At 40.3% G+C, this 27,918-nt stretch overlaps 2 protein-coding genes across 8 annotated transcripts in view; one reads left to right on the plus strand and one right to left on the minus strand.

Annotated features, from left to right (window-relative positions):
* The window catches only part of CD99L2 (CD99 molecule like 2), a 29,235-nt gene extending 21,905 nt beyond the window's left edge, over positions 1-7,330 (plus strand). For 2 of the 3 annotated variants that reach the window (XM_068204965.1, XM_068204966.1), the window contains 4 exons: positions 307-342; positions 418-531; positions 2,953-3,018; positions 3,455-7,330. In XM_068204965.1, coding sequence (XP_068061066.1) covers positions 307-342; positions 418-531; positions 2,953-3,018; positions 3,455-3,519 — 281 coding nt within the window. In that variant the 3' untranslated portion in view covers positions 3,520-7,330. The remainder of the gene's footprint in view (positions 1-306; positions 343-417; positions 532-2,952; positions 3,019-3,454) is intronic. The other variant, XM_068204967.1, reaches the window with a different exon arrangement.
* Positions 7,331-9,826: 2,496 nt separating this feature from the next.
* MTMR1 (myotubularin related protein 1) overlaps positions 9,827-27,918 on the minus strand; it is a 38,141-nt gene continuing 20,049 nt past the window's right edge. For all 5 annotated transcript variants that reach the window (XM_068204963.1, XM_068204960.1, XM_068204964.1 and 2 more), the window contains 3 exons: positions 24,784-24,897; positions 23,209-23,385; positions 9,827-11,108 (listed from right to left, as the gene is read on the minus strand). In XM_068204963.1, the coding sequence (XP_068061064.1) occupies positions 10,944-11,108; positions 23,209-23,385; positions 24,784-24,897 (456 nt within the window). In that variant the 3' untranslated portion in view covers positions 9,827-10,943. The remainder of the gene's footprint in view (positions 11,109-23,208; positions 23,386-24,783; positions 24,898-27,918) is intronic.

Raw genomic sequence — 27,918 nt, forward strand, 5'->3', positions numbered from 1 at the left:
ACTAAGCAGTGGGGGCAAGGGTAATTGTCAGACACAGGCGGAGGTGTCCCATGCAGAGGATCCCATAAAACTCCCCCCACAGAGGGAGAGGAGCAGCTTCAAAGCCCTCAGAAGCAAAACCAAGCAGCCCAGTGGAGTCTGGGGCAGCAGAAATGCTGCAGCCCATGGAGGCATCTGCCCGCTCCCAGGCCAGGGCTGCCCTGCCACCCCTCTCCTCTGTGTCCCCTCCCTCCCTCCCAGCACAGCAGTGGGAGGAGCAGAGGGGCAGAGAGGTGCAGGGACACTGACAGGATTGTGTCTCTGCAGGTGCCAGTGGCAACACCGACAACGACTACAGCGGAGGTGGGTGTCCCGAGGACGGTGAGAGGGGAGGGGTGGTGTGAGTGCCCACCACAAAGCTCTCTCTGTGCCCCACAGTGGCAGAGACAGGGACGATCGCCGGCATCGCCAGCGGCCTGGCCATGGCGCTCATCGGGGCCGTCTCCAGCTACATCTCCTACCAGCAGAAGAAGTTCTGCTTCAGCATCCAGCGTAAGTCCTTCCCTGAGCACCCCAGGGCACACAAAGCACACAGCTGTTTCACCCTGAACCCCACTGCCATTCTCCACCCAGTGCCCCCCAGCTGGCAGAACAAAGCCCCAGCCACAGATGATTGAGCTCGCCCATGTCAGACTTTGCACAGACAGGAACCCACCAGCAGCGGCAGCCCCAGGACCCACTGCCACCCCCAGGGTTCACACTGCCCCTCACACGCCACACAAACACAGCCCAAGACCAAACCATCAATGCCAAACACAGTGAATATGATAAAAAAAATCCCACCCCAAAATAAACAAACCAAACCCCCCCAAATCTCAGCAAGCAGTAAAAACTGACTGGGCTGAAGGGAAGGAAGCAGAGGCAGTGTCTGCATCTGGGGCTTCAGCCCACTGCACCCTTAGCAGGTATGTGGCAATCATTGCAGTAAACTGCAAATTAAGTAGCAAAACTTACCATAAAACACCTTTGCACAAGCTGCTTGGTGCAAGAATTTAAGGAGAGTCCTCTCAGCCCACAACACTCACCTGACTGTGGTGGGCTCCTGCAGCTTTTTATGAGAGGGAAGTTACAAGCAGCTGAGTTACAAGCTCTTTTTTTAAATTAATCAATTGAAATCTCCTGTGAGTCCCATTTGCTCTAGGGAAAGGGTGTTTGGGGTTGGAAATTTCTATTGGGATCGTGCTATTTTCCCAGTTGTGCCTGAAACAAACAGCATTTTGGTAAATTAGATCAGCAGGAAAAGTCAAATGAATGTGATGGAATGAAACACTCTTGTATATTCCCCCCCACTTGAATGATATTTTGGCAAGAATAAATAATAAAAAAATGGAGTAAAGGCTTTGATGAGGAGGAAGCTGAGAGACACAAAGCCCCAGAAAGGCAGCAGGAAATTAAAGTTAATTATAAAGGAGGATTAATTTAAGCCATCAGACATGGCATGCTGGGCTAATGTCAGGCCTTAGATGCATTGCAGTGCATGACAGAAATCTAAGAGTCATCAGCTGCTGCTTTTTCCTGAAAAACATAAATTGCATTTGGTGTTATTCCAGCAAAACATGTCTGACCACTCACTTGATGCACGGAGGAACAGGATCACTTCTTTCTCTGTCCTTCAGCTTTGAGTCTCTTCTGAGGAGCATTTGCTGATAGTTCCTCTCAAGGATATGCACAGTGCTGCCTAGAACTCTTCATCCCACTTTCTGTTCTTACACCTCACCTCGTACTCGCCAGCCATGCCCTGGGCTGTGGCTCAGCCTCTCGCTGTGCCTGGGCAGGGTGGGAGCTGTACCTCTCCTGCCTCCTCAGCTGGGCCAGCCGCTGCCTGCACTGTCCCTGCTGGCCTGAGGGCTTTATGGGGGTTTTCTAGCCAGCTGCAGAACCCTTTTCTCCTGTGTCTTGGAGGCAGCAGCTGCCCCATTGCTGCGTAAGGCTCCCACCACACTCCTTTGGCTTGGCCCCAGGACCATTCCCAGCCTCCCTCCTTAGCTGGAAGATACCAATGAGCCCTATCCTGACCTGGTGGTGAGGCACAGCCACAGCCTGAGCTATGTTTAGATGTGCAAACAAGTTATAGATGCCTAAAAAGAGTGTGCTTCATGGCCCAATCTCCTCAGGCTTCATTTGCAGACCAGCACCCGAATCCCCTTCCCTGGTCCTTCTCCAATGGATGTAGTTAGCACAGCACTCCCGCCTCTGCCTTTCCCCACAGCTGTCCCTCAGAGGAGCTGCTGAGGAGGCCTGAGGTCCATGGCACACCCCAGACTGGCTTAATTCACCCCCAGCTCTGAGGTGGACCACCCCCTTTCTCCTGCCCACCCTCCTGCAGCCACCTCTGCCCACCAGTGCCCAGCCTTGCTCCATGGCCTCAGCTCCACTTGTTGATAACGGTGGAAACTTCTTTGCATTTAAAGAAGGGACTTATTCGGGATTTGACACCCCACTGGGACCCTGCTTCGTCACCACAGCCCTGCTCTGAACTGCTTCTTGAAGCTCTGCATAACTTAGCTTTTAATGAGGCTGTGGCGCATCTGTGTGCTGAGGCGCAGCCCCCACACACAGCAGTCCTGGCCGGGAAGCCTTCCTCCCTTCCCCTCCCGCTCCTCAGAGCTCAGCGCCTTAGACAGGAATTAGCTGGGCTGTCTCGCGTGATAAAGATGAAGCAGGAGCCTCAGACAAAAGAGCTGCTGCTGGAGCTGTGTCTGCCAGGAGCTCCGTGGGCTCCAGCAAGTCTCCGTGCTGGCTGTAAGTTACCTTACTGGCTGCAAGAGGCTTCTGTGCTGCTTCACTGCAGAGGTTTCAGAAAGGCGTCTGGCTGTTACAGCTCCGTGCCCATTACCAGAGTTTTTAAGGCCTCAAAGCAAATGATTTAACTTTCTACCCTTCCCATCTCACTCTGTTTATTGTACTTCTCAGAGGGACTGAACGCAGAGTACGTGAAAGGAGAAAACATGGAAGCTGTCGTAAGCGAGGAACCCCAGGGTGAGAGCCTTGTATCCCTTACCCCTGCCTGCATCCCTCCACAAAAACAGCTTTAACTGAGGGACTTCCTGAAAGTCCCCGGTGCTGCACGCAGCTGCTGTGTCCCTTTGATGATAGCACCGCTTAGGTGATGCTACAGCTTTTGTGAAACGCCCACCACCGTGCTTTGGCCCTTTACTGCACACAAAGGAAAGCCTGGTAAGAGCCCAAGGAGCTCGTGCTGCAAACGATGGCAGTTAACATTTAGCTTTATGTAACCAGCCACTGAGAGTCTTGCACAAGAGAAGCACGATCCTTCTTTCAGTGACAGACAATCAAAGCTGCTGCAAAGGCTTTTCCAGTGTCACATACAATCAGCCAGTGCTGGGGCCCTGTTGCTTGTGCCCTGGTTCCATCGTGTGCTATTGTACTCATGGGTTTTTTTCTTTCTCCCCAGTTAAATATTCAGTCCTGGAAACGCAGTCAGCAGAACCACCAAAACAAGACAGTGCGAAGATGTAAAGCGTGACCCAGGGCTAGAAAATAATCAGTCAGCAGCAACAGAGATCTTACATGCTTGTAATTTAGCTTTTAATTTAATTTGACTCCAAAGCTATTTAATGTGTATTTAGGCTTGAACTGGCTTTTTATTGCTCTAGGCTTTAGGGTTAGACTGGTAGCATGTGTTTATTTTTTTGTGAAGAGGTTTATGTTTACAGTCGAAGTAGTAGTGTAGGATTGGTGTGCAGCTGGATGGCAATCCACAGAACGTCCTTCAGCTGTGGTCAGTTTTCAAGAGCTTACAGGTATGAGGACAGTGAAGTGCCTGTAAATAGCAATCCAAAGCCAAACCCTGCAAAGCCCTCTGCAAAGCACCTCCAGCCACCTTCTGCCTTCAGCTCCAGGCAGTGTCACTTCCAGTGGTGGGGACAAAGCTGCACATTTCCTGAGGGTGGATTGCAGTCCTTCGTGTAGCTACACCTAGAAATGAAGTGCCTGTGGTGGGTCCTCGTGTGGGGCCTTGGGCTGAGCCAGGTGACTCCCTGCTCCCAAGCCAGGAGTTGAGGATGCTTCACCACCACTACCCAGCGCCTGGCTTCTAACCAAAGGACCTGATTTTCACACCAAGTTACTAATACAGTTGATAGTAGTGTGGGCAGTGTTCACTTTTACCAAATGCCATTTGAATGCTCCACTGTGCTGCAGATCAGAATGGAACTGAAATGATACAATTTGTCTTAAGCTGCGCCAGGGGAAGTTTGGGTTAGGCATGAGGAAAAAATTCTTCACTGAGTGATTGGGCACTGGAACTGTCTGCCCAGGGAGGTGGTGGAGTCATTGTCTCTGGACTTGTTTAAAAAAGACTGGACATGGCTTAGTTTGATGAGGTTTAGTTGATGAGGAGGTGTTGGGTCATAGGTTGGACTTAATGATCTCAAAGGTATTCTCCAACCTAGTTCATTCTGTGATTCTGTCATTCTGTCTCTGGGGCTTGAGATACCTACATTGTCACCACAGTTAAAGCTGTGTGCATATGGAGGCTTTCAAGGACAGGTTCAGATCTCAGTCACACTAGAACAAGTGACTGATTTAACCCAAAAGAACATAAACAAAGCAGGTATCTGTTAAGACCTGTAATGCTCAGTACAACAGAACTCAAGCTTAACAAGATACAGTCCATTCCTTCTTTTATCAGCAACTATCAGGAGTGCTCCCAGAGGCAGCAAAAGGATTTAAGCTTCACTCTTTGTGTCACTGGCTAACCTTTAAAATAGGCAGTACCTCCTGAGAGGGCAAATCCTCCATCACTGTCCTGCATGGGGTTCCTGCAGCTGCCTGGAAGCACTGGGCTGTGAATGGTGCTCAGCAGGACACCAGGCTGCACTGGGACAGTGCACACGCACCCCTGCCACGCTGCTGAACTGCGGCCTGCCTGCACCTGACCTTCTCTATCTTGCAGGAATTTCTGTTTCAATTTCTAATCTGTCCCCAGCAACCTTTTTGCTGCTAAAATATGGATAACTGCCACTTTCCAGTACATTTTTCCAAATCAATGATTGCTTAAAAAGCATGCCTTCAAGTGAAGGAAATTTCACTTTACATGGTGTAAGAGGTACTCGCTGTTTAGATATAAACCTGAAATGTGAGCATTTTGTATGGGTTTGCAAATTCCGTATTTTATGAGCGTGTATTGAAAAAATGTACAAATGGTGTACAAATTCACAGTTTTCAGGTAGAGATGACTTCCAGAAGGCCTTGCCAGGAGGTGAATGAGCCCAGGAGCATTGCTGTCTTAACAGCTCCATTTGGAATGAAATTGCCTAGTAACTTGGTTAAGTATTTTGCAATAGCTGCACAATTCTTTATGCTCTTTTTAACACTTGCATTTTTAAAGCCTTATACTAGCTCTGGCAGAACAGCTACACTGGTTTATAAGGTGCCTCACAACCATTCAGAATGCTTAGGCTACAACAATACTGCTCTGAACTACTGCTGCTTTGTTTTATGAATGTCTGGAATAGGAAAGAAATATTAATTATTGGCTTAGATAATGGAAGCACAGGAAAGAGATGGGATACACTGTTTGCTTACTCCCAGTGAAGGGTTTTCATGGAGGAAGTGTGCTCTGCAGAACTGGCAGCAGGAGCTCAGATGCCAGCTAAGCCACACAGCTGAGTTTGTGTATCTCCAGTCCCAAGCACCAGCACTTGTTTTTTGTTCTTACCCAAACACATTTGAAAGCTGTAGCATGAAATGTGTTTTCTCTAAGTTATTGTAGATGAAGTGTTACAACAAGGCACTGATGATCACTAGAAGCTGTTTTCCCAGCTTAGATCTAGTGCCATAATGCCTCCTCTCTCTTTTCCAATGACGGTGTCAATAGTCAGTGTGGTTTAAAGAGTACAGCACCTACCCCTCCTCTGGGAACTCTTCCACTAGGGTACAGAGGGAGCACAAGTCTAATTCAAAATCCTACAGGTCACAGATTTAACAAGGAAAGGCAGCAAGCTGTTTCACTGGAAAACCTACCCCAGTTTTTGGGACTCAGAGGCTGCTGCTTTGCTCGAGGCTCTTCTGTAACGTTGGTGCCTACTTAAAACTTAGTGCAGTGTGTAGATATGTGGAAATCCATAAATGCACTGTGAAAGAAGTGTTCCAAAGTGAATAGTGACAGAATTCAAGACTTCTTTCTCTAGGATTTCAAGTAGGAAAATACTTGCAAATTCTGCAGTAGAGAAATTAGGCTTGGCCTTCTCTTCAAAACTGAACAAAAGTCAGAGTCTTAGTGATAAATGTCAGCAAAGGCGCACGTGATTTTTTATTGCTGTTTGTCCTCTCTTCCATCTGAACTGCCACCAGTCTCTGAAAAACAATGAGTTTGTATCATCTATATTTTAGGCATTATAGCAACTGAGAGGTTTCCTGTGTATTTTCCTAGTAGTGATCCAAGTTCTGGAACAGCTGACACAGCACTGACCTCTACTTTCACTTAATTATTATTTATTCACTTTAAATTGGGATATGGATTTTTAAAAACTCCTGCATTTAAGTTCTGTATACATGGCATGAACTTTCTTGTCCTTTATTAAAAAAGGCAATAAACCACTAGAAAATTGGTTTGCTTTTTTTTTTTAAGGAGTCCAAAATCTATATATACGGATGTCCTGAGAGTTTTTGTGCTATGTATGCTGTGAGCTCTTTTTCTTATGACACCTCACTTCTAAAACTATTTTAAATGGCAATAAAATGATTCAGAAAAGGTTTGTCAGAGGTTTGACAGAGAAAAAAGAGAATTGAAAGAACTCAGCTGGCTCTTTTCATGTTTATTCTTTCAATTACTTGCATTTTACTTTGGCAGTACTTTGTTTCGGATTCCTCAGCTGAGAATACTCTGACACAAATTTCAGATCTTTTTGGCACTATAAACTCAGTCATTTTCAAGCAATCCCACTAACGAACCCTTACAAGTGCTCCACTGTCATCCTTAACTGCTCATTTGTTGTGATAAAAGTGGAATTAGTCCATAATACGGTTTCAGATTCTGAAAAAGAAGGATGAGTCGGCAGGCTGAGGCTTTAAAAATTGCTTCTCTAACAGATGAGGCTGAGGAACAAATGAAGTTCAGAAATAACAGGGTTGTGAAACTGGAGAACTCCTCCTTTTGAGTGCAGATTCCTTGCTGCTGAACAAGTGACCTGTACCAAATTAAAGTTCAATGTTAAGCTGTAACAAAATACATTTTGTTAATGTGTGTGTAAGGGTCACGGGGGTAAAAAACAGAATTTAACTACCTTTGGAAAACACCAAATAAACCAAGTTGACTAAAAAGACATTTTAGTCTTGATTTTTTGTGGTTTTTTTTTTTTTTAACATTGGAATTAAGCTGCAAGTGTTTGGCTATATCCTTATGGTACATCACCTCTTCTCTAACTACACTGAAGACTTCATTTAAAAAAACAATCGAAATTGGATTTGTAAGAAAACAAATACCACTATGAAAACTTTAATGTTAAAAATGGAGTATTTGCACGCACACACACACACACTCTCTCTCCTCAGGTCATCAGCAGCTGAACTTCAGGCAGTGCCCTAGGTTTCCTGCAGTTTTCTTACATTTTCACACCCAGTAGGATTAATCTCCTGTGCAGTGCAAGCTAAGCTTTGTATAATGATACGATGCTCAGTCTCAAAGTCAAAAAAGGTGGTTTATATTTCAAATGAACTATTTCTGACTCATGTTTCTTAACTCTTTCCTCCCAACTGTCCAAGATATGGCAGTTAAAAGCTATCAATACCCTCTTAGTTCAGCAGATAGAGTCTCAGCAAATGGGCATTCCTTTTTGCTTTTTACCAGAAATGTTTCACCTGGGGAATAGTCTGAATTGCCCATTTTACTGTGTCCTCTGTTGTGAGGCTTAGTGCACATGAATGAGAGCTCTTGATTCCTTGTTTTCAGCTTCCAGAGAACCAGCTGTTCTTGGTGTTACTACATACAGCCCATGAATTAGTACAGCTTCTCTTGGAAAATGAAAGCAATGAAACACTTCTTGTTTAAAGCTCCAACTCCTTGAGAAGACTGCCTCTGCAGGGAACAGAACCAGGCAGTTAGGAGTGTTTACTGGCTTTAAAAGCCTTCTTCCATTTTAATGAAACAACAAAACAATTACTTATCTACAAAGGGGAAAGAAGTGTAAATTCAGCTCTGAAACAGGACTTAAAATGGCATAGTCTCTGATGCTGATGATTCACTTAACTCACTTTACAAGTAAAAAATGTGTCAGCTGGTTACCAAGGCTTCATCCCCTTCTGGGACACTGGATTCAGGATGTACCCCTCTCATATGCCATTGACAATAGGAAAATCCTGCAAGCCAAATGTAACTGCATTGCACGTTCCCTTTATACTGAGCAGTCAAAACCAAAAACCAAAGCAGAAGATCTAGTGTTTGAACCAGAAGTTAATAGCTCTGTCCAAGGTGCAGACAGGGAACAGGATTCTGCTTATCCCTTGCCTAGTGCAATACTGCCTTATTGAAAAAGGAAAAAAAAAAGGGACAGAATTAGTTGTAAAATCAATAGGAAAAAATCTGATTATCAGGAAGCAGACTGAGTACAACAGTCATCTCTTCAGTGTGAAGCTATGCTCTAACTAACCCAAATGAGCTACAGAATACCTCTGAATATTTCTGTGCTAAGAATGTACAAATGCATCCATTGTGCTGACACATGGGACAGCAGGACCCTCCCCCAGAGCTCTCCCTGCACATCAGAGACTCACTGAGCTGTGTTGAAACTGGTGGATACGCAGCCAGTCAGCTGAAAAAACTGATATTCTTCCATGGAAAACCAAATTCTCAGAGTTTAGCTTTAAAAATCTCAGAATGCCCAAGCTAATCCAGTCATCACTTTTGCAATAATTATAGAGAAAATGTTGTGATTATTAGTACAAATATAGAGAAAAACTTCAAAAGATTTTCTTTAGCACTGCATTTTGGAGATAATGTGCTTTACTTTAATATACAGTTGAAATGTCAAGGAAATCTGAAGTATGGAAGAGTTTAATTCAACACCAGCTCAACATATTTTGGCAATGTAAAATGCACTGCTGGCACACTGTTCAGCAGAACCATTTTAACAAGAAAACATCTTTAATCTATTTATAAAAACCTTGAGGTTGATTAAGAGATGCAACATTGCAAGCCTTCCCAAACTGTGTTTGTGTAGGTGAATATTTATTATAAAAAGCAGTCACTACAGTAAAAAGGACATGCTGAAATATCCTGCACTGCACAGTGAATGTGTAAGACTGGATACAGCACTTCAGCCTCTCCAGCTGAAGTCAGGAAGGTGCTCAGCAGCTCACTTGACTCATTAAATGTGCTGGGTAGAGTTAATGCAGAGAACGAGACACAGAAAGGCGCCGTCGTGCACTGGGAAATGTGCAGCAGCAAATGAATACTCACAGTCAGTAAAACCCACAATCACCTAGAGAAACAACTGGCTCTTAAAAATGGGGCTTCATTCCCGCCAGCAGAACCCAGAGCAATACAAGCACGAGTCAAAAAGCAGAGCTGCAATATTTAAGTTTCCTAAGGAGAAGAATCAGATTTTCATGAAACACAGCAGGAAAACAATCCAGGGAAAATTTGCAGCATGCACCATTTCTAGGCCTTCCAAGAAGGCCAGTGATTAATTTTCTAAAAGGAGGAGTGTTACAGTAATCAAATCTCTCCAATATGAGTATTTCTGGGGGGAGATGCAAGAAAGTTGGGAATGTATATTTAACATATAACACAGTTAAATTATTACAGAAAAAATGCTAGTAGGAATTTAAAAAACAAAAAGCCAAGAGGCTTTATTTCAAGAAAAACAATTAACAGCATATTATTCAAAAAACTTTGTCAAACAAAGTCATTGCAAGTTAAGGTCCTCAGAAGGGTTTGGACAGGCAGGATCCATTTTCTGAATGTACAGCTTAAACCCACGGGAGGATGCATGTGTTTAACATCACATACACATGGGTATAAACGCACACAGCTTTGCATTTTGTGTGTACACTTAGAAACAAAACACACTTCACAATGTGGAGCTATACAGACTATACAATTTACACAGCTGGGTGTCATTCCAACCCCAAATATTACCATTTGCTAGAAAACAAACTTTTACTTTGTACAAGACCTTGACATGAGCAAGTTTACCCCTTGCTCAGGAGGCTGAAACTGAACAATAAGCTAAACAGTCAAAAGACTTTATTTCAACTTGTACAAAAGGCATTAAAAAAACCTAAAATACATGCTTTACCAAATATATTACATCATACAAGTCGGTGTGGTGTACTTGATAAACCCAGCTCAACTTCATCCACTTTTAATGGCATATTTAGTTCAAAATGTAAAACTGACTACACTGGAACATTTATTTTAAAATCAATTTCCAAGTGCATTACCTACAAAAAATAAATTGCTCTAGCAAAAAAAAAAAAAAAAAAAAAATAGAAATATATATATATATATATTACTGAGAGAAATAAGGAGCTCCCATTCAGAAAAACATTTTGTGTTCTGTGTAAGCATCATGTGGCATTTCATCTGATTCTCTCAACCAGGCATAGTACTCTAGACAATGTGTGAGGCATTCTTCTGTCTGCTTGGCAGATGGATTCCTTTTTAGAATGGTTAAATTGTTAGTTGCTCAAAACAAAGTTTAATTTCACGATTGGTGACTTAGCTAGAGTGTCAAAACACATGTGGGAACTGCCAACAACAAAATACATCACATCTATTGAAGCTCTTTTTGGCCTCATAGTGATAGTATCAGACACAGAGTAAGGCATGTAGATCATAGCAAGCACAAGTCACTCACAATCCTTTTGAGATGGGAAAAGCATTTCACCCTCCTCTGTGTTACCTGACACTGATTTTTCCCCATGGCTTTCGCTCCACATCACACAGAGGTGTGCACCGGTGTGGCCGAATGGGAAGGAGATGAACCTCTGTCAGAGGAGGAGGAAATGGAACGCGTGGCAGCTTCCCGCTGCAAATCCTCAACCTTCTTCTGAAGCTCTGTCCGGATGGCCAGCAGTTCTTTAAGATTTTGGTGGATTGGAACCTGCCAGGTAAAGAAACAAAAGGCTTACTTTGACTCTCACAGTGAGTTACCTTTTCCAGCAATGCGTCTGCTGCTGCTTTCAATAACAAGGAATTCAGCACTTCTGAATTTCAGTATGTCAGTATTTAGGGAACGTGTTTCTTTAGTCATTTGAAATGAAACATTGCAGGAAACTGTCCCTTTCTAACAACACAACTGGCAGAGAACTACTAAAAAGTGCTTGCAAATGGTTTTGATGGGATACCAAATATACTCCAATAAATGTACCTGAATCCCTTATCAATACCACTGTCAACTAAACTTAAAATGCCTTTCCTGGGAATGATTTCTCTGGCCTGTTGGGACAGGATTTACTTTATACATAGAGTTTAAAAAGCTGGTTCCATACGGAGCATCTTGTTACTCTTCTAACCAGGCATCTTTCCAGGAGTCTGACCCCTTCCAGTGAGAAAAGTGCAGCAGCCAAGTGAATGGTGCCTGGACCTCCCAGAGTCTTGCTCCAATAAATCTTTCACAGAAGTGAATTGTACAGGTTTCTGCTTGTGACATTACCCAACAAACATCAGAGATGCACCAGAGCCTTTTCATATTCATCTGAAACATTCAAATATATTGTGGCCAAAGGAAGATTCAAGCCATACTGGATTTTGCAGCTGGATTTGTTATCTCAGACAAGCAGAGAGAACCCTCCCCTTCCAAATTCCACAACAAGGCCAAAAAAGTTTTACTGTAAGTTGCTTTTAATTTATTTTATCCTGTACAAACTCTAATTGTTTATAGCTTTTGGAAAGAGCAAGATGGGAAAAGAATTTAATTGCACTGATGCAACAGTCATGGGGAAATGCAGCACTGGGAGACCCATGGATTGCTAAGTGAGTAATTTATACCCTGGGATGCACTCCTGAGCCTGCCATCTGCACATGGTGCCATGTGAAGGAAATAGCAAAAACCAGAAAGGGTTTTACTTGTTATCAATACACAACTGAGTCACAACTTACATTTTTCTGAATTCTCACTTTTTAAAGAACATACATACAAAATCCATGCATTTGATAGTGGTATTTTCAAAACCTAACACAGAAAAATACAATTTAATTTTTAACTCTTGTTCTAACTTAAAACAATGAAATAGTACAAAAGGTCTTTTTAGGTCTACAGTTTTTTGGCCATATAGTTTTTTTCTTGTTTGTGGCTTAGCCCATAAACAGAACGTCAGTGTATTGAGAAAGTGCTGCTCCCAGTACCCTGGGAGTCATCAGTTCATCCAGCATGTCATCTACAGCAATTTTAAAAGCATAACTTTTGGAGTCTTCAGCAGAACAACTGCTGCACACCACCAGCTCCCAATGACCCTGGAGCCCTGCCCTCACTGTGCAATGAATTCCCTCTCCTGCAATTTTACCCTCCATCCTCTATACAAATTCTTCAGCAATTGAGGCCACAAATCTACAGATCTCCCTCAATAATCAAACACAAAGCACACCCTCCAGAAAGCCAATCTCATTTTTCTGAGGTAGACTACAGAAAGTAGAACACCTAGAAACATGGCAAAACTGAGCCTGCTGATGAAGATTGTCCAAGATGCTGTAATACACACTGTGGAAGCTTCAAATTTTAGTAAATATTGAGATTTCTGGAATTGGCAACCCCTGTATTTGTTTTCCCCCTCAATAAGATATCCCTTTCTCACAGACTCCTAGTTTAGATCTCTTTAGGAAGACATTTTTCTGAAACATTTAGGTCCCTAACAGAATGATTTACCATTGGAATCATCAGTCACACAATGGCTCCCTGGGTCATGGGAGATCTGTACACCTGATTTCTGCACAGCTTAACCATGACTCAGTAAACCAGGCCAATTTCTCTCAGCCAGATTTCACATGGCATCAGCTGCTGGCTTCCCCTGCAGAGCTCAAACACTCAAAAGGCAGCTCCACACAAATGGCTTTCAGGGAACCTACTACAAATCCTTCCAGACACAGCACACAAAAGCTGCTGCAGGACTTGGCATGCTCTGGAAAGTGCTTTGAGGAAGAGAAGTGTGGCTGCACCTCTCAGTCCCTCTGCATGCCCAGAGCCTAATTCAACAGGCACCTGCTCCAACTTTGACGCAAGTGCTGTTCTCCCCACAGGTCCATCCTGAAGAGCAGAGCTGCCTTTCCATAAATTGGCTAAATAACAAGAATGACATTTAAAAACCCTGTGTATATTCAAATCACACACTAAACTCTTCAACATTAAGATTGCAAAATTATGCTCTCAAAGAATTAGGAGGTGTCAGAATGAAGATTACTTCTCCAACCTCAATTCAGCCTACCAGTACATCTGTATAAAATCATTGGTCAAATAAATATTAAAATGCTAGCTTCCCCCTTGTATTCCTCATTTACTTGGTGCACAGGCTGATGCAACTTAATTAATGAGAAATTATTCAATATTTAGTTTTCTTTGCAGTGTCTGACCCCATCTTTTATTTATTGTTCTGAACTTGAAACGCTAAAGTTTCCTTTTCTGTTCTTTCATCTCACGTCAAGAAACAAATTTATTTCTGCAGCACCCTAATGAGATATGGGAGTATTAACACTCTACTTTTACAAACAAGGATCTGAAGCCAGCACCTCCTAATTTTGTGTACTTTGGATCTCAAATTGATTTAACAGAGAACTTGGGAATTCTGCAGCTGGGGCATGTGGGTATCAAGCAGGACACCCAGAAAATAAGGACACACAGAGGAACCATTCTGTTCCAGGTGAGCTCCCTTACAACAGAGGAATCCTGTGGCAAAGGCAGGGAGAAACTTAATTTCTCTCAGGGGACAACTCTTTCTCTGCCTGCAGCCATGTCCCCTCCAGCCATACTTTCCTAGACTCTGTTCCATGGGTTGCATAGAAAGAAAAACACCTCCAGCACCCAGAGAATTATTCACTCCTAGCTCCTATTCCCAGCAAGCCACAGCTCTCTCATAGACCCCCTATAAAATCTATCTCTCAGTCCTTTGATTTATTCTCAGTTCTTGAGAATTCATTAAGATTATTTCAGCCTCAGACCTCCACACTGGAAGAATTTCCTTCAGGATATGAGCAGGACAGTTTCTGAAATATAATCTTACTAAAACCTCATGTTTTCCCTAGAGATGGAACATTTATAGAAAAACAGCCCCTTGCCCCAACAGAAGTCCCATAAGTTTCCCAATATTTTCATATGGGAAAACATTTTTCTTAGTCACATTATCATAAGCAACTGAGCCTTCTTGGATTAAGTTTTACAAAACAATTCGGTCAGACACACAAACTTGGGGACTCAATGCAAACCACTAGAGCCCAGCTAAGCTGTAAGAAAGGCAGAGTAAGGTCTTATAGCAGGGAAAAAAAGGGGTCACCTTCAAAATATTGGCCATCTCTTAGTAAGGGCATGTTACACTGCATGTAAACACTGCAAGAGAGTTCCACACACGTCTCATCATGCCATTTCATCTGGTAGTGTAAACACAAAGGGTTTTCTGATACGATGCCTTTCCCAGGAAAAGATTCTTTTTGACTGCCATTAACACAACATCAGGTAGATGCACACAATATTAAACAATAAAATTCCACAAATAGGTTTTACATATTGAACTTCCAAAACACACTTTAATTTCATGAAATAACACGCCAAATTCAGTCTAGAAAAATGTCAAGCAGCTCAATTTTCAAGCAGCTGACAATAGCTGATTTTTTAGTAATAAAGGTTCGTGTTCAAATTACATTATCACAGGGTAAGGAAAAGGTGGTATAGGCAGGTGAAGTATCACTGAAGTTCCTACAAAAAGACCTGAAAAGCAGCCTGGGATGAGGAGCCATGTTTTCCTCCAGATGTCTTCAGTTCTGTTACTGTAACTGCCTTTATTGGAAAAAAAAGCAGCAAATTCAAATGTGTAAGAAGGAAAATACAGAGTGAAAAGGGGGGGAAATGCCCAAAACAAAGCTTCAACTTCAAGTTACGTGTTTTGGGGTCTTTTTTTTTTTAACAAAACCCTTAAGAGAACCATGGAATTATGCCGCTTTCTGGAAGCCTCCTTCCATCTTAGATGGAGGAGGAAGAACAAAAAGATGAAACATCATGAATTCAATTCTGTCATGAAAAACATTAAAATGTCAGTTCATTTTTACACTTCCTAAAGACTTATTCCCATGCAGACCTGTTGCTGTCAGTGTCTCCTCAAACCATCCCGCACAAATTCTTCAGATAACCATCTCCATTTTTGTCACTTCACCCTGTTCTATTTCATCATGAGATTCCTCTCTCAAAACAAAACCTTCTTCAGAAGGAAATGGATCCAACAACCTTCACAGTAACACCTGTAATGGCTTGCTGTGAACAAGGCTCTCCTTCACTTTGCCACTGTTTAGAATGAAAGAAGTGGAAGAGTGACAGATTCTGTAAGGAAGAAGTTTGAAGAACATTGTTTATTACAAGATCTTGTTACCACCTTAACCCTAGAACTGTGTACTTGCACAGCACAAGTAGCATCTCCAAGGCAAGCTTTTATTACTGTCTTGTTAAGAAATCATGTAATTGGTTTGCCTGAGATGAATTTGTTGGGAAGCTGACAGCAGATGTACTGTCTTCTACTCTCTCATTTTGCCTCTCAAATTAGGAGTGGAAGCTCAAAGGATGACTCTGGACCTTTCACCCAGCTGCATTCAACTTATTTTTGCTGCTCGAGTCCACAAATTTTCAGCAGAGTATGCATCCTTTCCTTTGTCACACCAGTGTCCCCACAGTGATGCTGCCAGGCAACACTCTACAGCCATCATTTCTGTCCATAACCCAGCTAAAAGCACAGAACTACTGCTGCATGAGAGGAGCCTACACAGATGAAACTCTATCCAGCAGTGCATCTACAGTTTGGCTGGGCTGGAAAAATTCCTGGGCCATTGCTCTTCAGGATGTTTTTCATATGCTATTTAAACTATTATCTCAATGTGCTGAAAAACAATACATTTCATTTCTGTCATTTAACACAACAGTCCAGTAAAAATGAAGTAGAAACATGAAGTGGACAGGTGAATGTACAACATACCTTTTAATGATTTTGGGAGAGTGAACTTCATTAAAAAAATCTGCTATGTACTATTTACAAGAAATAGAAATAGATTTCTCTAGTCACATAAAATTTACTATGAATTGTTAGAAGCTGATCGCCCCCCAAAAAAATTGGCACTTGCATCTAATATAGCTAGCAGCAGAACGAAACAGGGACAAGAATATGGAGTTTGACAGCAGCACTAAGTAGTGGGGAAAAGGGCCTGGATCCTTGGGAAGTCTGACCTCACTCCAGGCATTAGCCAAAAAGCTGGCCCAGTAAAAGCTGCAGAAGAATCTACTTGCAACGCTTCAAAAAGACTTTTCAGTGCTGGGGCTTTTTTTGTTTTGTTCCCCTCCTCCTTTTTGTTTTTGTTTTGTGGGTATTTTTTTTTCAATTGTTACTATAATATCGACTCAGGAAGTCAGACTACACGCCACTCCCTTACCTCATAACTAATTTTTCCCACCACTTATCCAAACCCTGTGCCCCAAGTCCTTTTACCTGTCCTGAGCAATACCCTCAGCGTTAAATATAAGCTTTATAGACTTCTCCCTGTTGTCCATGGTTGTGGCATCTTTCTGTTTGGCTTTAAACTCTAACCAAATTTTGTACCATCACATTCAAATCCCTAGTTTTATTCCATTACCTCTCTTTCACTGAGTTATCTTAAGGAACTATTTTTCTTTTTTTTTTTTTTTTGTAAACAGAAAGTAAAAAGAATATTAACTCACCAGGAAGATTTTATTTAGAGAAGTTCACATTTTTTCCAGTTTCTTCCCATTTCAACGTTTCTCTAAGTTTTTAGTTCAACTTCTCTCCACCAAGCCACAATTCAATATAGGACCTGATTCCCTCCTCATACAACCTATTCAATCACTGTAGCTACTTTCAACTTCTGCAATTCTTCCCTGTGACTTGCTTCTTCTCCCTTCCCCTTCCCAGGATAATGCCAGTTGCCCCATCCCCCCAAAGAGTTTCTCCTGTGTGGTACATGCAGTCTCTCTCCCCTGCCAGTCACGAGGATTCTCACACTGCTAATGGTACCTGCAATATCTGAAACCCCATTCCCAACCAGTGAAAAGCAGTAAAATGCTGCGAGCCAAGTAACATTCTTCACTAAGGAAGAACTGATTGTAGGTTTCTGCAAAGTAACCAGTTAAAATGGGTGGTGCTTGTTTTCCTACTTTAGCTTCCTTTGCTGCCTATTTCATTCAAAAGCAGGTACTTTTTCTCCACCTTAATGGGAGGGTACCTACTGCCTACGTTTACCAGAAAAATATTTACAACACTGCTAGAAACAGTCTTTATTACTAAAAGAACCATTGATATGAAACCATTTTTTAAACTGAATTATCCACATATATCAAAAGCAGAACCTGGTTCAGTGTAATGCTGAGCACAAGCCACTCCACAGTTATGATGAATTATTCCTGCTAGGGAAGGATTTGAGGAAAAATAAAGTTTTTTTAAAACTATGCCCACTAGAGAAACCACAGTTATGCTATACCATATACATACTACATCCCAATAAAAACCATCTAGACATAAGACAGCTTCATTTCCTCAGAAATTCAAGCCTTCCTCTTCACAGAATTATTACAGTTCACTTTCAGTATTGATTTTCAGGTTTTCATTTCCAAGGAATCCTTCAGGATCCTGAAGTGCTTTTGGATAGCAAAATTTGTCAACACAAGGATAGATATAAGAGAAATTATAATAGTTATTCACTTATAGTACCACCAAGTCTTAATTGGACGGATATCTACCGTGTGTTACTCTACTAGCTCAAGGACAGCCATTCACATGAAAATTGCTCAACAGTGAATGCATTTTGTCTTGCTCAGTGAGCACACTTTATCTATTTTAGCAACAGGGAAGAAAAGCTGCATAAGAAAATGGTTATTTTAAATTCATTGCTCAACTTAAGGCTGTGAGTTTTCCAAAAACCTACTCTGTGCATTGGAAAGACAACAATATCTTTCACTTGAGCTTTTTTGTTCCTCTCTGTAAAGAACTGGAACTCTGACAGCCTAGTTAACAGGACACATGTAGCAAAAGGCAATCTCAAATGATGAAGACAGCATTTTTCAATAATAGTCAGTATTTCCACACTTCTCGCAGAGGTGTGCTCCTGAGGAATCAAGGAAAAAGCCCTGGCCTCCTGGAAAAGCAAGGACAGAAATTATGGATGCTACCAGGTGGGAACTGGAACAACTGATAGATTTCCAGACTCAGAAAACTGTACATGCTACAAGCTGATGCCATTGCTTGTTAAAACCTACAGCCCACTTCAGATTTAGGTATCTGAGACGTGAGAGAAATGGAGTGCTTACCCTTCAAAATGTGTTAGAAACTCCCAAAAATGAAGATTATTTGCACAGTACTAGCTTCTCCCATTCTGAGCACATTCTGATGCTCACTATAGGATACCAGTTTCTTTTTCTTGGGTAATTACAGTTTCTTTCAGCATCCAGGATAAGCAGTTAGTTTCTATTTTATTCTATACTGATCGAATACTGAGACTTTTATCTGTAGATGAAAACTTATCTGCAGTAAACTAGACTCAGGAAATCTTTACTTGACACTCAACTAGACAGAAACTACCAAGTACTGGTCAATACCTGCCTCCTCTCACAAGAAACTTTTTGTTAATTGCAGGGATGAAATCTGCTTTGTTAAGGTAACACCCAGCTGTCTGACCCACAAGGCAATTCCTTGTCCTGACATCTCCTGCCTCACTCTTTCATTCAAAGACAGGGACTCAGGACCAGCAATGCCAAGAAGTTCCAGAGCTGTATGATAGCTCTGTCCTGCCACAAAATGGTAGTAAATCAAATGTGTGGACTTTCAAAAATATCCCAATGTCAACTTGCTTGGAGGGGAACATACCAGGCAGTGTGACTGAAGGCAGGGATAAGTACATGAGCACTCCATGTGCCAGACAGTAAGTTCTAAGCAGTGAGTTACACGTTATCCTGTTACATGCAGGATAAAGCATTTCAGTAATTATGTTTTCCAGCTTATTGTCAGCAATTTTCCCAGTGACACTGAGGATCTTATTTGTTGTTTTCACTATACAATATTCTGTGTTTATTGACACTGAAGCTCAGCTAACATCTGATAGCTCAACTGTTCAACACATCAAATCCTTCAGCAATAGCATCAAATAAAAGCAGCAATTGTAAGCTATTTATATACTTTACAGCCATTTCTTTATATACTGAACAAACAGCTTTACTTATTCCTACCTTTCCTTTCATGTCTTTAAGTGAGCTGCTAACCAGCCAACAGAATTCCCCTGACAGAAGTCAGGGAAGAAGTTTTTAGATTGCCTTTATCAGATGATCCCATCACAGTAGCTGAATTGAATTTCTAGGTGATGGATGGTGCTAGCCTTTTACTCTGGATGACAGTCCACACACACAAAGAAAAGAATGAATTTGAAAAATCACAGGGATTTCTATGGTATTAACATGAGCACTGTGGCCAAATTCACAGAACCGACTGAAGAAAAATTACCAGGCATAGAAAAATGAAAGAAACCCACATAAAACCAAAATTAAACTAAGCCCTGTCCTCAAAGGGTTAAAACATAATTTCCAAGAAAGCATAAAAAGAACTAAATATATCCTAATGGACTTGCAAAGTTTGGTGACTAAAATGCATTCTTTTCCTTGCCTCTCACATCTTGACTTGAAAGGACTGGAACTTTTACTCATGCTCTGCATATATGAATGATGGGGTATATTAGTTCAAAAATACTGCCTCTGCAGAGAACATATGCATTGTTGTGTCCTCCCCACCTTCCAGAGATTCCCAAGGAGACACCTAATGACATCAGGCAGCCAGGACTCCTCAAATCAGTGTCAAGAAGAGGATGAAATGACTACATAGAAAAGGGAAAAATATGTATCAACTGAAAAAATTCAGAAGCATCATATTATCTAATGTATTCCAGACTAGAAGGGTCATCTGTAAGACCATACCCACAGATCCCACACCGCTGTATGACAGAATGGAAGAGCTTCTCTTCCACATGCCACATACAAATACACATTTCTTCAACTCAAAGAAAGGGCAAATCTGAAAAAAGTCTTCTCAGTCAATGAACTCAAGTAAGACAGAACTTAAATCTCTCTAATTTTCTTGGGATAAGAAGCAATAATGGTGTAACGCCTCCAAACTCAAACCAAAGAACATTTTATTTCACTTAAGAATTAGAATGACCTTGTTGAAGCACAATTTATCAACAAGAGATGTCCACATTTAACCTAGAATTTTCCACAATGCTCACTTCTCAGATTCCTGAGCTTTGAACCATATGGCAAGGGGGTGTGTGTCCTTAAGTGCACAAGATCTATTGCAATACAAAATAAACAAGGTTCTTGATGCAAATAAACATGATCAAAACCACCATCTCAGGCTTCCACAAAGCTTAGACAGAACTGAAGTTATATCATTCCAAGCAATCTTTATAGAACATAAAAATAATGCTAAACTCTGCATGTCCCTGAGCAATGAAGAATACGCTCAGACCGTACCACACTGGCAAAGGCTGAGACACAGATATTTGAAGACAAAGTACAATAACACAAAAACAAATAAACAGTTACATCAAGTTAGCATTCAGTAATTTTCAAATTAAAAAAAATTACCTGTCATATATGCTCATTTCCAATAGAAAAGGGAATGAAGTGCAATAAAACTTCTCTCAGTCCGTTTGAAAATCAAGCTCACTAATCAAATGGAAATGAGAAAACCAAAAATACTGCCTCCAACCAAAACCTGCCCTTCTGCTCCTGTGAGATTTCTCTCCCATAACACCTAGTTGGTTGAAAACAGGAATCAAAGATCCATTCTGATTATACTCAAATTACTATTATTCACCTTCCCTTAAATTCACCTGTTGGACTTTTCCTCCTTTTTGGTGAGCTCATCAAAAACAATAAACATGGTTTCATTTTCTAAAGACGTTTTTGCAGCTGATAAAACTGCACAAGGTTGCCTTGAACTCATTATCAGAGAACTTATTCATGTTAAATATTTAATTTTCTCTTATATTTAGTTGAAAATCATGATAACACATTAAAAGGTATTCAACTAAATCACCTTTTATTAGTAGGCAGGGATGCCCCTTATTTTAATAAATCCACTGATTAAGATATTTTTTCACTGAAGATATGTGAAGACCTGCTGGGTGTCACAAGGGTCATTGCCTTTTTTTCTGTCACTGAATGCATCTGAATGTTACTGAATTGGTTAAGAGGGTGTGACACCAGACAATGCAAACACAGAGGAAAGCAAACTGTACAGTGTGATTGCAGAAACTGTTTATTTACTTGCTTGTATGAGTTTGTGCTTTCATAATTAGATTGGCAGATGCAATTCTACAACAAAAAATTTTAATTTCTGCTGCTAATTTATTCAAGTAGATGTGAAACACTCCCAAATGCTGGTCATAAACATAAATTCATGCCAGAAACAAGAGGAAAGGGATGTATCAAGACAAAACTTACATGGCAGAATTAAAAGTTCAAACACTTTTTTAAGTACTTCAAGAAAAGCAGGTGGCTGGAAAGTTAAGGCAGTTACCAGGACCACCACATTTTGCTCCCTTCAGCTGCTGATGGAGGATGCTGCTCTCACACAGTGAATGAGCATCATGTGCCAAAGTGACTGAGGAGCATCTCCCAGAGAAGCAGGCAGAGCACTGAGCAGTGAGCAGAGCTTTCACTAAGAGATGACAGCTCTGGTATTTCCTCATTATGTCATCTCTTCCCCACCCTCCCTCTTTTGGACCACGACTGGCTTTCATGTGGTTCACAAAGCCTGCTTGCTCTCAGGGCCTGGAGATCTTAATCAAACATAAGTCATAAACCAACACTACTGCAGCTAGTGCAAACACTACCCAAATGGTATTCAGCAAACAGGCTGAAGGAAAGATGGTATTTTGCTAAAAAGCAGCTGACAATTTCACTTGAAAATTATATAACCTAAAATACACCATCTTTCAAAGTTTTAACACGTAAGAGAAACAAAGCAGCTCAGAGGAAACACCTCAGTGAGAAAGGCAAACAATCCAGACTTTTCCAGGACCTTAAAAGGTATTTCTCAGAAACACGGACTTCTACCAGTGTAGTGGCCTTCAAACTTACCTTGGAAAATCATCTTTTACAACAGCCTCTGATTTGTGGATGTCTAATAAATCTGACACTCACACCTCATTCTAACTGCCAGAAGATGAAAGCAGCTTTTGAGCAATCACTTAATACAGGTAATTGATCATAATATGCTTGGAGGTACCTTGGAATGTTACCTTAATAAAGAGATGGTGTAGCACACTCAGATATATTATGGTTGTGACACAGTCTGAATGTTCTTTCTTCAGACTTCTAAGCATGAGAACATATGGAGCATTTGTCTGATGAGATTTAGAGATTTATCTCAATAGCAGATATAATAAAAACAAATACTGGATGAATCAAGGAGCATGTATAGGGAGCGTTTAATCTTTAGTGTGCCAGCTTAAAACTATAAAAGTCAATTGAAAACAAGCATCCATGGGATGCTTAGTTTAGAGAGCCTGCAAAATGAGTTGGTATAGTCCAGTTCTTTCAGAAACTGCTGCTGTATTTTATGTCAGTGCTGGAGAAAGGGCAAAACATGATTAAATACAAAGGTACACAAAAACTAGGAGAAGGTTAAGGCAATAAAAGTATTAAAAAGTGTCACAAAGTATTATAAAAGTATTATAAAAGTAATCTTCTGACAAAAAAATACTGTTAATCATTACAAGCCAATACAGTGATACTGTAAACTCCCTAATCTGTGGGTGACTGTAGAAAAAGGAAAACATCCTTTTTCCAAGTTTGACCACATCCTGCATTATCTTCACGACAAACACCTTTTTCCCTATCAGCTGAAATATGTGCAACAGATGAGCACTTTTGTATTAAATGCTGCATTTGACACTAGGAAAAATAAAAATTTCTCTTAATCTCTGTAACACTGAAGACATGTGAGAGCTCATACCTGAGGCCGCATCCTGGGGTTCCACCTGATGTAGTAGTTCACCCACAGCTCCAAATGGTTCAGACTGGCAACAGGATACAGGACATGGTTTTCATAGTTTACATAGAAGGGATTTGTGAATTCCTCTAACTGGCTGTTTATATAGGACCACAGAGATACAGTCTTTGTGCTCACCTCCTGATTGAAAAAAGTTAAAATAATAAATTAATGACGTGGATTGCAAAATTTTAAAATGTGATGTTAATATCTACATATTACTAATTCTGTCAGAATTTTACCTTATCTTCTAGAAAATTACATGCAGTCTGAGAACACTTCCAGTAGCTGCTCACTGAACAGCCTTAAACTTTAGCAAAACATCTGGACACTTATTTTGGTCCAAGGCCAATAGATAAAAGGAAATTTAGACATATTATCTTCAGAGACACTAAAGTCTAGTTGAGCAAAAGCAACCTGTACTGCTCATAATTTACAGCAATATATACAGCTACTTAAATACATGGTTACACACTGACCAACTAAACTAAAAATATTAGCTTTAACAAGAATATCAGAGAAGAGACAGGGAGTTTGAAAGATCCAAAACAGTGTCTGTGAAAAATAATTATTCCATCTTCCCACTCATAGTATTTGCTCCTAACAAATAATTGATATTATGCTTTAAACTGACTACTTGTACCTTTATTTTATACTTCTGAAAGTTGTATTATTTTAAATGTAATCAGCATAATATTGGTTAGCTCAAAGATTGGAAATCTGAACTTACATCAGATTCATCTTGCAAATTTAAACTCCTTCAGTGTTGCAAAGCATGTGTTTCTACTACCGCTGTGTCTTAAATTGCATTTCTCTATTGAGAATTACATCTGACTATTTATTTATGAAAGAAAGCTGTCTGGAAACCCTGCATTTGCTGAGAACATGTTATTCAGCTCCATCTTGTGGTATTTACATGCAACTTTTCCCCTACAGAAGCAGTGGAGACAAATAAAAAAAGAAAAAAGCAGAACTAAGTATAACAAGGAATTGCAACTTGCTCAAAAAAATGGCACAGTAAAAACAACAAAGCCACAAGTAAGCAAAAGTGCACTTGGAATAGCAATGAACTTCTATTTTTAATTCACAAACACATAATATTTCTTTGAATCCTAACTTCATTTAGATCATTTTAATTTCTGTACTCCTCAACCACAAGTTCCATCCAGTTATGTCCTATAGTAACCTGCCAGATCATCCATAGGAGTTCCTTTGGAAATAGTGAAAGAAATGCTAATATAATTTGATAATTATTATTATTTTAAATTTTGTATTTTGGCTAAAAATACCTGCAAGAGGACTTATTAAAACCCTCAACCCCCCAAACAGATGATAACTAAAGAAACCTAAGTGCCACCTCACTTAATAGCAGGGCATTCAGTATATATTTCTCACCATGAAATTTAATGTCTGCACTTTTTTTTAAGACTATGTGACAAATGTATTTAAAAACACACCTCAGACATTCTTAAGTTGTTTTCTAAGCATTGTAATATAACAATTAGAAAACCAAGAATGTGCATTATACTAATTATTTACCTCTTTTAATCTCTCTTTTTCACAGTTGCATAAGAAAGTCCCGAAGAGACAACTATAAAGGTGATCCAGAATGGTGATCAAAAATAGCTCATTGAATTCAAAGGCTGCAGGAAACTGTTATTAAAAAAAAGGGTAAAATTACTTTAAGTGTTATTTTAGGCAGCATAGAAAGGAAGAAAGTCAGACATAAAAAGTAACCAAATAATCCAGGTAAGATTTTTGTCCTATTTAAAGATTATTTGCAGGAAAACTCAGCAAATTTCAGTAACTCCCCCTTCAATAATTAATTTCACCGACGTACTTCTCTACAAATACTTCTCAGAGCTATACTTTACATTGATTATCCAAGTATACCAGAATACAAACATTAGCTGATGTGAAACTGGTGATATAAAGCAATCCATTTTAAGAAGCTCTAACAGTGTTCTGTTCTACCCCAAGCCCTCTTAAACATATGCTTTATATTTCTTATTACAGAACAAGAAAACATTTTGAGGAAAAAAAAGAAAGAAAAAATAAGATAATGGCATTTAAGAGTTTTATTTCCTATTTCAAACATGCAATTAATTGAACAATAAAACCAGCCACTACACATACATTGTACTTAACATTTAACCAAAACTTTTCTTTCACTTTCTACTCAAGTTACTTTTCTCCATTTCACCCCGAGTTTACCATCAGCTATATACAATGAGCCTTTAATCCCTCTTCTTCTGTATGGGAAAGTAAATCCTCTACATCTGAAATGCAAGAACTCTTATTCCCCTGAGCACCATAAGGTATTTTATTCACAAGCAGAGGTTACCTGATATATTCTAAGACCAACAGTCAGAAATCTAAAAATATTTCTCCTAATCTGTAGAGCTATAAAAATTCATAAAGAAATTACTGCAAAATGCATGGGCTGCTGCCCATTCAGATGGAAAAAGTCCTTCCTCAACCAAATTTTATGGTAGGACTGCACGTGGCAACTGCTTGATGTGCCAAAACAACTTTGTGTCCAGTATGACAAGGGTAGCAAATACAGACATGGAATGATAGACATTTAGAAGAATAAAAAATTGAGAAGACTTATGGAAAACTTAAGAGGCAGCATTTCTCTCATTAACAATAAAGAGCATGTAATAAGAGAATAATGTTCAGGACAAACAAAACAAACTTTGTGCATTCCCTCTAAAAGAGTACATCTTCACAGAAGTCTAAAAGGCAAAGTTTCAGATTCATAAGGCAGAATTTCCTGCTATATGGAGAAATCTTAAGTCAATATTTCAGATGTGCAGAAAGCAGAGGACTGGTTTCTGTTTCGTGCTACTAAAGAACACTGAATACCTTGGCAAGTGAATCAAGAGCTACTTAAAATAAAGATGACTCCTATAGTTAGGAGGAATAACAGCAATTGGGACTGCAGGTGAACTAGCTGATCCAGAAATTCCTCTTCAGTGTCAGCTGTGATTTATGAAGGGCAAATGTTTATTCATAATTAAAATAAAGGGCTGAATAACACACAATGGGTGTGCTTGTATTAAACCCAGAAATACCTTGTTTTAAACAATGTTTTATAAAAAAGAAGACTGATCAAAGCCAAACATTGAAAAGCATTCTCTTTCCAAGACTTCTCAAGCTAATGCATACCACCTTTCGACTGAAAATTTTGAGTAAGGAGATTATCAGCACCATGACACAGAAAATGAATGGGAGCCTTCTTATGACTCTGCTATAGATTGTGCACTGTTCACCAGCACAGTGTGCTCACACTGGGGCTTCTCTTGCAAATCATGGGTTGTTTTCAACCTCCTCACCATTTGTTTTCATAAGGCATAGAGGAAACTAAGATTATCAAAACCTCTTTTTCAGTCATGTTCATAAGTTAACTACTTTTAAACTTCCTTCTCTCTAGGAAATCATGCCAAAATTTAATTACAAAACAATGATGTAAAAAACACAGCTATTACTTTAAGGAAGTATGAACAGAATTTGACAAGCAGGTGTGCTGAACCAAGTCAGGAGAAAATTCGATGGGTCTTAGATCTCAGCCTGCTGTGTCCAGCTCAAAGTAGCAATCAGATACAGAGAGCAAAATAATTTGCAAAGCATCAAAATGATATTTGGAAAAAACTTTGAAGACAAAGTGTCTCCTAATGGGACTCTCTTTAACTGAAAGCATTTAATGAGCCTTGTCACATCAGGGTTCTGTGTTGTGACAGGTCTATACTAATCAGAACGATGCCGACATGGCCACTGTTCCAATCCAGTGAAGCATACTCAAAATCCCATACATCAGTGGTTGCTTTCCAACTAGTTTATTAATAAGTGATAGCACTTTATTGAAACCCAGTCTTTGGATACAAGAGTTGTACTGTTGGAGCTGATGTATCAAGACTGTAGAGCTTCTATTACTGCTGCTGAAAAATCACTGACCTAAAAATGCCTTTCTTTGTAGTTCCAAGCCTATTAGCGTCTGCTTGAAGATTCAGGTGGAAAAATTCCCCAAATGGAAATTTACTTCTTCTCAAATCCACTAATTATGAGAAAACACACGGGTCACTAAAGTCTCCCACTTGTTGCTGTGGAAGTTATTGAGAGTTTTTGTAAAGTGGCATTTAAAAAAAGAAATTATCTTGTTTTAGTCTGATGATGACAAGCGGCATTTAATTCAGAGACATGCAAAATACACTTGCTTTTAATCAATGAACTCGTTCTGTACTACAGTAACACTGAAACACTTGGCAGAACAACTGTGCAATGGACAATAATGTTAACTGAACAGAGGAACAGTGCACTGCTGAATCCAGTGAAAAATGCATCTACAGCAACAGCTGGCACCCAGTAACAAAACAGGATGAAACGTTCTGCTGACTTTCTGCAGACCTTCCTTCTGTGAGGGCTCAGTGCATGAAAGGTAGGAAGTTAAACTGCAGTGCTACATGCAAATTTTACAGTTCTGTTTCATTTTTAACCAGGCATCAGTATTTCATCAGCTCACATGTGGCCTCTCCAATTTGACATCTGCTACTCAGTATGACCAGAATTTACTAACAGAGGAGGGAAATCACTTCACCAAGAAGTTTTTTATTAAAATCTGATGTCAGTGTACTTCTGTCAAGTTCTCCGTTGTTTCATTTGTGTGTCGTGAAG

This window comes from Anomalospiza imberbis, chromosome 14 (assembly GCF_031753505.1).
Source record: "Anomalospiza imberbis isolate Cuckoo-Finch-1a 21T00152 chromosome 14, ASM3175350v1, whole genome shotgun sequence".
Lineage (NCBI taxonomy): Eukaryota > Metazoa > Chordata > Aves > Passeriformes > Viduidae > Anomalospiza > Anomalospiza imberbis.